This window comes from Ictalurus punctatus, chromosome 4 (assembly GCF_001660625.3).
Source record: "Ictalurus punctatus breed USDA103 chromosome 4, Coco_2.0, whole genome shotgun sequence".
Taxonomy (NCBI): domain Eukaryota; kingdom Metazoa; phylum Chordata; class Actinopteri; order Siluriformes; family Ictaluridae; genus Ictalurus; species Ictalurus punctatus.
Window position 1 is genome coordinate 395,001 of NC_071284.1, and position 12,500 is coordinate 407,500.

General features: G+C 42.6%; 1 protein-coding gene across 1 annotated transcript in view; it reads left to right on the forward strand.

The window, feature by feature from the left end:
• The first annotated feature begins 3,639 nt into the window (after positions 1 to 3,639).
• Positions 3,640 to 12,500, forward strand: part of ppp1r37 (protein phosphatase 1, regulatory subunit 37) — a 29,731-nt gene continuing 20,870 nt past the window's right edge. Inside the window, exon 1 of the mRNA XM_053677764.1 lies at positions 3,640 to 5,462. Within this exon, the coding sequence (XP_053533739.1) occupies positions 4,898 to 5,462 (565 nt within the window). The 5' untranslated portion in view covers positions 3,640 to 4,897. The remainder of the gene's footprint in view (positions 5,463 to 12,500) is intronic.

The following is a 12,500-nucleotide window of genomic DNA, read 5'->3' on the forward strand; positions in this document are numbered from 1 at the left end:
ATAAATATATTAATTTTTATTTGATGTACATAAATAATTAAACAAATAAATGTCCAAATTATTTCTTTTCTCTTCCCAGAGATCCGGTCACCTGTCTCTCTGACGAACACACAGAGTGCTAAACTGCAGAAACTTCAAAATAAAATGGTAAATGGTGCACTTAGGTGCACGCTTTTATCCAAAGCACTTTACACTGTGTCTCTTTCACCCATTCACACACACACTCACACACACACACACCAGTGGTAGCAGAGCTGCCATGCAAGGCGCTAACTTGCCATCGGGAGCAACTTGGGGTTCAGTGTCTTGCCCAAGGACACTTGGGCATGTGGAGTCATGTGGAGTCATGTGGAGTCATGTGGAGTCACGTGGAGTCACGTGGAGTCATGTGGGTCGGGAATCGAACCGCCAACCCTACGATTAGTGGACGACCCGCTCTACCACCTGATCCACAGCCACCCCACTTCACACTAGACCCAAAAGTTCTAGCTTGGAGAATTAATTCTAATAAGATGTGAATTCAGATTACTCGTTCATGCTCAATCGCTGTAAGCTTTTAATAAAATGTTTATTGCACAATATCACAACTCATAACTGAATTATTCTTCATTTTCAGATCAGAGATTATATAACAATATACAGACTCAGATTCATCCGAGTCTCTTTTTATTTCCCAGAAGGAAAAGTTCCTCAGACAGGACGCAGCTCTCAGAGCAGAGACGTGGCTGGGGATTAATAAAAGCAGAGGAAACAGAAGGTTGATAAATAACTCCAGAAGAAACAGCCTGTGTTAGTGCTTTCAGTCTGACAATTAAATATTTAGATGCGTTTCTCTTCACACTAATGAAATAAACCCTGAAATCCCTGAAAATCTACATTAGTTCTGTCCATAAAATGTCCAAATGTTGTGTGTAAAATGTTTTTTAAAGGATTTGTAACAAAACAAAACAAAAAAATAATGAAAATGTGCTCACAGGAAACACACTTTCACACATTAACTGTCCAATGTCTGAAACAGCAAGGGTTTTATCTTTACCACAATGACCTGCTGCCCCCTACTGGTGATGGCGTAGAGGTAGCGGTGGAAGAAATAATAATAATAATAATAATAATTATTATTATTATTATTATTATTATTATTATTATTATTAACTTCCATTCCATCCTTACTGTTTCCTCCACTGGTGTCAGACATAGTCAACCATTTCCACAAAAAACCTATGGACACGTATAACACACACATACACACACACACACACACACACACACACACACACACACACACACACAAACACACACGAGAATGGGTTTCAGCTGTATATTTACAGTAATATTTACAATCATCTGAACTTCACTTTACATTAAAAGGAGTATTATAAGATTAACTGTATTTTCAGGTTTTGAGTGTAGCTGAAGAATATGTTGTCGGGTTGTTAGTCCTTGATAAGACCGTAACGTCTCTGAGGTTCTGCCCTTAACAGCTTTTCATTTTCCCAGGGACAAAACTGAAGTAAAAAACCGTCACCTCCTCTATATCAGATTGTCTGAGTCACTGTCAAAGGATTCCGTCTCCTACAGTTTTCTCTCTCATGACCTTGAATATTGTTAATAGAATAGAATAGAATAGAACAGAATAGATGTGCAGGAATTAATATATTTGGGTCATCTTGTGATGAGTATATAAGGACACAGATTGACGGGGTTGAACAGAGAGCTTCATCCACAAATTGAGCTCCTGCTTCCCCACCACACCAGTACAACCCAGTACAGAGACTGTACCACTCACCACAACCCAGTACAGAGACTGTACCACTCACCACAACCCAGTACAGAGACTGTACCACTCACCACAACCCAGTACAGAGACTGTACCACTCACCACAGACCAGTACAGAGACTGTACCACTCACCACAGACCAGTACAGAGACTGTACCACTCACCACAGACCAGTACAGAGACTGTACCATTCACCACAGACCAATACAGAGACTGTACCACTCACCACAACCCAGTACAGAGACTGTACCACTCACCACAGACCAGTACAGAGACTGTACCACTCACCACAACCCAGTACAGAGACTGTACCACTCACCACAGACCAGTACAGAGACTGTACCACTCACCACAACCCAGTACAGAGACTGTACCACTCACCACAGACCAGTACAGAGACTGTACCACTCACCACAACCCAGTACAGAGACTGTACCACTCACCACAACCCAGTACAGACCAGTACAACCCAATACAGCCCAGTACAGAGACTGTACCACTTTTTGTCAATCTCATATTTTTCTCTTTCCCTCACTCATGAATCATCTCACTCTTTTCTGGAAGTGAACCAGGCCTTGGACTTGGAGATGCTGATTTTTATCCCAGTTGCTTCACATTGATCAGTGATGTGTTTAAAGCCAAGAATGCAGACACACTCACTGCATAAAACAGTCTGTCTAACACTGCCCATCACTTGCCTGCTGCCTGACTGACATTACACCTTCCCTTCACCTTCATCATTCAGCATGGCTCCATGTCACCGTTTCAGGCTGAGCCTTACCGGGCAGCGTGGGTGGCCCAGTCATCAGATCAGGTACACTTGGTCTTATTTGTGTCTTTCCTGGGGGTATTTAAGATCGCTCTTTGTCTAACCTCTTCCTCATGTCTGTTCACCAAGCGTGCGTGTCCAAACTGGTCACAAAGTACACAAACCCATTCACCATAACGTCTCAATCCACAAAGGGGCAAAAATAAATATATAAAATTAAAATATAAAGAAATTAGGATTCCGACTTCAGTACCAAAGAGACTTGCACCAACAAAGACCAGCACTGCAATGAACAACAACAACAGCAGCAACAGCAACAACAACAACAGCAACAGCAATAATACAAATGAAAAGTGTATATAGAGTGATATAATTAACATATGAATGTTCATATGTTCCTCATGCATGTAAATAACAATAGTTTAGACTAAAATGTAAAAAAAAAAAAAAAAAAAAAAAAAAAACCAGACAAAAATGTTTATCAATTTGTCTTAATCATACTTCGTCTGTGTGTTTATAGGTGTTTTTAATTAATTTACTTTTTCCATTTGAATAATTGGAGTGCACAAAATACCTATCTATCTGTCCGTCTATCTATCTGTCTATCTATCTGTCTATCTATCCATCTATCTATCTATCTGTCTGTCTGTCTATCTATCTATCTATCTATCTGTCCGTCTGTCCGTCTGTTAATAATTCATAGTTTTCTGTTTAGAACACATCAGCGTTGTTGTAACGTAACATAAACATCGGAAGATCACTTCATACATGATTCGCCAATTAAGAAAATCCGTGTGTTTTTATTTACACTACAATTATTTTAAAAAATGTATATCAACATTATTATCACAATCCAAAGATATCCTGTTTTTATCGTCGTGAATTCTATCGCGTCGTGTAATTATTTATTTATATTAACTGACAAAATCCTGTTTGAGGCGCGAATGTGCTGATCTGAATTCTTCACACGGCCGCTGTGATGACGTTTCGGCAACTGAACAACAAACAGTGTTTGGGTTTAATCCAAAATGGCGGAGCGGTCTGACACAAGGGCACTAGCTACGATACAGAAAACTCGCCCTAGATAGTGCGCTTATCTAGTGAGTGTGGATGTATTCGGGATGCCTGGCTGGACTTGAGTAAGCAGGACAGGTAGAATTTGTTCTGTCCGTGTCGTTAGCTTCGTGTGTTGTGTTCCGTGTGTGAGTTTAAACCGATATTTAACCCGGGTTTCATTCTAAATGAAGGGGATTGAGCGCTAGTGGGTGTTTATGTTGAAAGGCGGTGATTATAGTTGAGGTTTGGAGGTGAGCGTGTTGAGCTAGCAGGCTATAAACGTTAGCAGCGCTGCTGGAGGAGCGAGCTTATGACGCCCGTGTTTTTCTGTCCGCGATGCGCCGCGGCTCTGCGGAGACAAAGTGCACATTTATAAAGACTTTATAACGGGATCTGCGTGTGGAGGTCTACATCCCGGAGTGTGCGTGAATACACTCCTCACCGTGCCGGCAGTCTGGGCCTGAAAGAGCCGCTTATTCAGTACTTTCCATGTAAATGAAGTGGTGTTAGCTGTGAGGAGATCACCTTCTGAAAACAGCAGCACAATGCTGTCCTGCTTCTCTCTCTCAGCACCTCGGTTCTTCTGAACACTGATCCGTGCAGTCCAGGTCGCACCTGCTCACACATCTCAGCTGTGTTTAGATTCACTTTATGTATAGATAGATAGATAGACAGATAGACAGATGTATCTGATTGTAGCATAAGCGTGCTTTTAAAAAATTCTAAATCGCGGTTATTGTCATTATTATTATTATTATTATTATTATTATTATTATTGCACCCGACAAATAGAAAATGTTCACATACTACTGAATTTATCTGGAAAATACATTTGTAAATTTTCGGGTTTGGCTCAGAACTGGCTTTAAATAGTTCTCAAATCGATATCTGTTAAAAACCAGAGCATCCGTCAGTGATCTTTGTGTATTTTTGGAAATACGCAGAGCGCAGTAACCTTTGACCTGCGAGTGTGACGTCAAATCAGGGACGTTTGCAGCACTTTAAAAAATAAATGAATACGTAAATAAATACATTAATAACCCATGTTCCAGATAAGGATCCGATCTGGTGTGTGTGTGTGTGTGTGTGAGCGAGAGAGAGGAGAATGACTGAAGAGGGAATGAAGCTGACTGCAGGATTTGCACCGTGTTGTTAGGGTTCCTGTTTGGAGCACTGAGAAGTTTTGAAGTTTTCCTCTAGTTGAGAAACGTGAGTTTATTGTATCAGTTATTGGACGGCGTTGTGAAGTAGTAGTCGGTGTCGGGTCTGTGCTGAGGCGTTCATGACACGAGAAGATGAACGGTGACAATCCAGCACTAGATTTATGCAATGCCAGAATGAAAGCGTCTGATGATGACCACACCACGGCGCTCATCTCCGAGGAACTCGTCCTCCGGAATAGCATCAAGTTCATAGATAAGGATGTGGTAGCTCCGGGATCGGGACACAAGGATAAGAACGATGGAACCGTCCTTTCGGTGGCGTTGCACGTTCCTGAAGAGAGTAGCACGCAGGATCTGGAATGCCGCTTTTCCACCGGAAGTGCGAATGACGATGAGGACATGGACATCGGTGTGGATTTGAGCTTGGACGAAAGTGGAGTTTTGGAGTCGGACCCGGTGACGGCACTCGAGGAGAGCGGCAGGGTGGGTTCTGTAGCGTCTGAAACGGATAAGGACTCGGACAAGCCTTCAGAATCCGATCCTTCGAGTTCGACCGACGGCGAGGCCCCGTCTCCGTCCCCGTCCGCAGCCCTTCAGGAAGGAGCTGGACACAGACACGTTGCCAAGAGGGTCACGTTTCCCTCAGATGAGGACATTGTGTCCGGGTCGGTGGAACCGAAGGACCCGTGGAGACACGGTGAGTTCACGTTATTGTTTTATATTTCTCTCTCTCTCTCTCTCTCACACACACACACACACACACACACACACACACACACACACACACACACACACACACGCTGCAGGTGAGCCGAGCTCCTCTCTGTTTAGGAAACACACCTGAGCTGTTGGGAAACGTGATGTTTCGGATTAATGTCTCGTCTCGTTCAGCTCGCACTTCTACGCCTCTCAATTGTGTTCAAGGATCATTTAACTCTCACAGCAAAATACACTTCAGCAGATGCCAAGCCGTGAAAACATCTCGTGTTACCTGTCCTGAAGAGAGAGAGAGAGAGAGAGAGAGAGAGAAGGAGAGAGAGAGAGAAAAGCTGCTCTCTTCTTTTTTCCTCTGTGTGATCACTGAATGGGGCTTTTTTTTGAGACTGCTCCAACTCTGTGTTTCTCCTCAAACTCCTCCTGATCTCACACTCTTAATCTCACACTCCTCCTGATCTCACACTCATGATCTCACACTCCTCCTGATCCCACACTCCTCCTGATCTCACACTCGTGATCTCACACTCCTCCTGATCTCACACTCGTGATCTCACACTCCTCCTGATCTCACACTCGTAATCTCACACTCCTCCTGATCCCACACTCCTCCTGACCTCACACTCCTCCTGATCTCACACTCGTGATCTCACACTCGTGATCTCACACTCCTCCTGATCTCACACTCGTAATCTCACACTCCTCCTGATCTCACACTCGTAATCTCACACTCCTCCTGATCCCACACTCCTCCTGACCTCACACTCCTCCTGATCTCACACTCCTCCTGATCTCACACTCGTGATCTCACACTCCTCCTGATCTCACACTCGTGATCTCACACTCCTCCTGATCTCACACTCGTGATCTCACACTCCTCCTGATCTCACACTCCTCCTGATCTCACACTCGTGATCTCACACTCCTCCTGATCTCACACTCCTCCTGATCTCACACTCCTCCTGATCTCACACTCGTGATCTCACACCGTTCCTGATCCCACACTCCTCCTGACCTCACACTCCTCCTGATCTCACACTCGTGATCTCACACTCCTCCTGATCTCACACTCCTCCTGATCTCACACTCCTCTTGATCTCACACTCCTCCTGATCTCACACTCCTCCTGATCTCACACTCGTAATCTCACACTCCTCCTGATCTCACACTCCTCCACAGCGTGCTGAGTATATTATTTATTTATCTATATTACTTATCTTAAGTTCTGATTTATATATGTTTACATTTTTCCCTTTAAGAACCGACTTTCTCAATTCTTCTATCTTAATCTGATTTGGGGGTGGAGCTATCTATCTATCTATCTATATTTCTATCTGTCTATATATGAGGTGAGTTTGTGATGTAACAACATGGCTTTGAACCAATCATGTCAAATATGCAAATTATTATCGGATAATAATTCTGTACACAAACCTTCAGCCACAGAACATATTTAGATTCAGAAGAGACGGTGGTTGTCATGGTAACGCTAGTTAAATAAATAAATCTGTGCGAACATGAGGATGAAAATGAGACTCTTGATACTGAAGTCACACTGGTGAGCTAGTTTGCTAGCTGCTAACTAGCTAATGTAGCTAATGTTAGTTAAACTGTTGGAGATGGCTGTAGGATGTGGGAGGCGGTCCCTATTGTCTGATTTGCATATGTATGCATATTCATGGTTCCCAGTGTTTCCCGATGTTCCTCAGATGTTTTTAGTTCATCTCTCGAGCTTTAAAACATTCAACTTATAAACTTATTTCTTATAAATGAGATGTTTGAGTGTTTTAAAGATCAGATCATGAGAATTTAGTGCATTTGATCGGTCGCTTTGAGAGAAATAAACTCGCAGTTTAAACGTCATGAACAAAACCAGGGAGAAGAAATTCATGTCTAGACTTAACGTTAGCGTATTATAGCATGTTTCTGTCTTTCTGAAGTGACGTGATGACAGATGAGGCGAGTGTGAGGCGCGACCTGACGTCTTTCTCCCTCTGTACATATAAAACACTCACCTGAGACTCACCTGAGTGCGCCGAGCCACGCTGTAGGAGAATTAATTATTCATAAATTCACCAGTTTACAGACAACGCTGCGTAACGTCGGTGCGTTTAAACCCAGAGCTGATAAACACCATGAACCTGTGCTTGTCAGTTCTGACTTCTGGATTGTGATTGGTCAGAAGGTGTTGATTCGTTTTCTGTAACTGTGTGTGTGTGTGTGTATAAATCACACACAGAGATGGGCGTGTCCTCACCGTGTACACACTCATCACACTACACACTCCATGTGCACTACACTCACCTCACTTTAACACACAGATAGTTTTGATCGTATTATAAGTGCTTCTTGTTGTAGTGGGCGTGGCTATGCTTGATCATTAGTAGGTCACATGACCAGGACATGTCTGTACTCAGTACCTGTGCGAGGAGCTCAGTAACTTCCCTCTAAAGCCATGGAACTCGTCACGTCCTTTAAACATCATCTGCATTTTATCATCGTGTGTTTTGAAACTTTTGGTTTAGAGAGAAAAGAGCGAATGTGTGTATTACATTACACACACACGGAAAACTAATCCCGTCTGAGTAGGGCTTTAGAGAACACATCACGATGATGTGTGAAGAATTTGGTGAGGATTGGACAAAATTTGGAGGAGGAGCAAAAATGGCAGTTAGATGTGAGCATTTTAAGCATGTTATTGTAACTTTTGACCAGTAGGTGGTGCTGTCACAAAATGTGTTGCATAGCCTCAGGTTATGGTCCTGAGCATGCCTACCAAGTTTTGTGTCAGTCATTGCTGACGTACAGCCTCACTTCCTGTTTGGCGGCTTTCCTGTCAGACTTGTTGACCCATCATGGACGAACCATTTGGAGTATTCCAGAGTCTTCTGGTAATGTTTCGGAGGCTTACTCTGAAGATGTTCGGAGCTAAATTTGGTGAAATTTGGACATAATTTGTAGGTGGAGTAGCGAAAAAACAGTTTTTAACAAAATCCAAGATGGCCGAAATGTAATTAGGCGGAAATTGATGTCCATTGAACTGATCTAAGGAGTCTGACGTTGACATTTTGGCCACATGGGTCAAAGGTTATGGGCCTAGATATACTTTGTGTTCAGTACTTTTCTCCCGTGTCGTTCCACTTTATGACAACTTTATTAACTCCAGACTTCTGGAGATATAAAGAAACATAAAGTCCATAAGACTTTGTTTCTTTATATCTCCAGAAGTCTGGAGTTAACACTGAAGTCTGGTGAAGAGTCCATGTGAATAAGCTCGTTAGAGATAGATTTACTGAAATAAATGAAGTGTTCAGTGCGTATTTCCCCCACTGTATAACATCGTTCTGGTTTTATTACTGATACAGAACCTCTAACCTCTGCTCCTGACCCTGGACGTGATCCTTACACTTTCCGCTCTTTATCACAGATTCAGAACCTGAATGAAGTTTAAAGTTTTTAATCCTGATCCAATTCCAGTGCAGGAAGTTTTTTAGGGAAAAAAACCTCCCTGCTTTTGTAATTTAATATAACCCGAGGCACTGTGTGGTTTATTTATGCTGACTCATTGTCTCTCACTCTCTCTCTCTCACTCACACACACACACACACACACTCGCAGGAACAGGATGTTTTCCGTGTGTTATCACGTCAGTACCCTCGGCCTGTACTCGAGCTTCACTGCGGGACGTGACGAGAGGACGTGAAATTCCACCGCGGACTCTGCACTTTAAAATAAAGATGAACTCTGCGGGGTTTACGCTGAATTCTGTGAATGTTGTTTGAGTTATTGGGTTTTTCTCTCCGTGTACTGCGCTGGTTCCCGCTCGGTTCTGCAGAAGCATGTGTGAGAACGGTTGAAGTGTGTTGATATTAAAGTTGAAGCCCGAGGTTGGTCAGATGACCCTGTTGGAACTGTGTTTGTGTCACGTGTTCAGGATACAGACGGTTTGTTTGTGGAATGAGGTCAGATCTTATCTCCACGCACCAGCTCGCTGTATTTACAGATTCACACACCGCTCGGAGAGACTCGCATTTTATTTACAGCTCTTTCCTGTGTCCATCTCTGCCTCGCTCTCATGATGATCTCGAGATACGTGTCCTTCTGTCGAGACGAAGATGTAACAAGTTCCACATTTACCTCTCAGAAACTTCTTCCTCTGTTCACGTTGGCGGGTGAAAAGCCTCCCATGTCACTTAAAGTTTGTCTCTTGTGGGCGTGTACCGACTGTTACCGTTGTCTCTTGTGGGCGTGTACCGACTGTTACCGTTGTCTCTTGTGGGCGTGTACCGACTGTTACCGTTGTCTCTTGTGGGCGTGTACCGACTGTTACCGTTGTCTCTTGTGGGCGTGTACCGACTGTTACCGTTGTCTCTTGTGGGCGTGTACCGACTGTTACCGTTGTCTCTTGTGGGCGTGTACCGACTGTTACCGTTGTCTCTTGTGGGCGTGTACCGACTGTTACCGTTGTCTCTTGTGGGCGTGTACCGACTGTTACCGTTGTCTCTTGTGGGCGTGTACCGACTGTTACCGTTGTCTCTTGTGGGCGTGTACCACACTTGTGTGTTTTTATTAGGATTTTGTGTCAGACAGTAAATGGAAACTAGCTGAACTAAAGTTAAATGTAACTGTAAATGGATAAAAAGTAAGCTGTCATTCTTTAATAAATAAATATAGTTGTAAACTGCTGTGGTAGAAGAGGAATAAGAGTCAGTTTTGTGTTGGTGTAGTTTACTGATCTAAACCTGTTAGTGTTTTAGTCTGAAAGACAGACAGGAAGTTAATTGACATCTGTATTTAGTGTTAATAAAGCAGTGTGATTAATATTATTATTATTATTATTATCACTGTGATTATTATTATTATTATTATTATTACAGTGATTATTATTGTGATTATTATTGTTATTGTGGTTATTACTATTATTATTATTATTATTATTATTGTGATTATTATTATTATTATTATTATTGTGATTATTATTATTATTATTATTATTATTATTACTGTGATTATTATTGTGATTATTATTGTTATTGTGGTTATTACTATTATTATTATTATTATTATTATTATTACTGTGATTATTATTACACTACTGCTATGTTTATGGTAAAAATGACCGTAGTGCTGGTTTTATCTCCTCGTTTTTAACTCCGCTCTCGCACTCTTATGCAGCTACTGCAATTTAAAAATGAGATCTCGGCACTATGCAATAAAATTTATATTTCCTACTATTATTTTTCTCTGGTTAAAGCAGAAAGATTGTGAGGATGATTGGCACAAAATTGTGTGTGTGTGTGTGTGTGTGTGTGTGTGTGTGTGTTTCCTGTATCGTCGTTATCTGAATAATAATCTTTTATTATCTTTTATTTAACGATAAAAACTGGTCCAGGGCTTTAGACAGTAAAAAAAAAACCCACCTGTTCAACCGGAACCACCTCAAAGCACACACACACACACACACACACACACACACACACACACACACACACACACACACACTCACAATAAAAGCCACAGTGTCTCTATTTATAGCTGAGTTTAGAAGCTGGAGACTTTTCTTTGTGTCACGTTGTTTGCGGTTTATTTCAGGTCGTCTGTCTGTCTCTGTCAGACACTGAGAGAGAGAGAGGCACGCACGCACACACATGCACACACATGCACACACACGCACACACATGCACACACACATGCACACACACATGCACACACACACACACGCACACACACGCACACACATGCACACACACATGCACACACATGCACACACATGCACACACATGCGCACGCACATACATATATATATATATATACACACACAAACACACTCACATACATACACACAAACACACTCACATACATGTTTATAATAATTAGTTGTTATATTTTGCACCACAGTGCTGTTAGAGTTCTGATTGGATAGAAGTGTTGATTAAACATCTGTAAGTTAAAGAAAATACGAAAGCCAATAGAAAGTAAGTGGGCGGGACTGTGGTCTGTAAAAGAAAAAGGGGGCGGAGCCACTTATTATTTCATTAAAGTTTTCATCTGACTGTTTCTTGCAGTTCTCTTGGGGTTTCTTGGCACTCATCAGAAACATTTTCAGGATTTTCTTGTTGCCATGTCTGACTCTCAGTCTGATTCTCAGTCTGATTCTCAGTCTGATTCTCAGGGTGTGAATTCAGCATGAAGTGAATTTGCTCAGAAATTAAGGATGTGATAAAGCATCCAGATTAGTTCCTGTAACACTTACATACAGTAAAAACATGCAGTAAACACACACAGAGTAAGCTGTGTGTGTGTGTGTGTGTGTGTGTGTGTGTGTGTGTGTGTGTGAGAGAGAGAGAGAGAGAGAGAGAGAGAGAGAGAGTCAGTTGGGATTCCCATCCGAGTCTGTGTGTTTGTGGGAATGTTTACCAAATGCCAAGGATCTGTAAACACTCTCCAAGCTAATTCTTTTCCAAGGACATGGTGTGACATGGGGTGGGGGGGGCTGTTGCTGCGGGGGAGTTGGGGGGGGGGGGGGGGGGGGGGGTTCGAGTCTGCAGCAGTTCGGGGTTCAGAAGCTGCAGTAAATTACAGAGGGAGTAAACTGGAATCCTGAGGAAGGTAAACACAAGCAGGACATGAAACACACTTGTGTAAGCCCAGCGATTTATTACACAATCAGAGTAGAGAGAACCGATCCACCCGAAAGAGACGGAGCTCTCTCCCAAACTCGGACCGTCCCTGTGTTTCAGAGCGCTCAGGAACGAGCGTCAGTGACTTTCCTCACACACGTGCTGGAGATCAGACTTTGAAGCCAGTCGCGGAGTGAAAACAGAGCAATTATCTGAGATTAGGTTTTAATCTGTGTGTAAATGCAACGAATTCAAGAGCGCACGCACACACACACACGCACGCACGCACACGCACACACACACACACAGAGGAATGTGGTTTTAACTCTGTACACAAGTGTGCGTACACGTGCAGGAAAAGGGAAGAAGGGAACTGAGCTCTGAAGTGTTCTCTGAGAGCT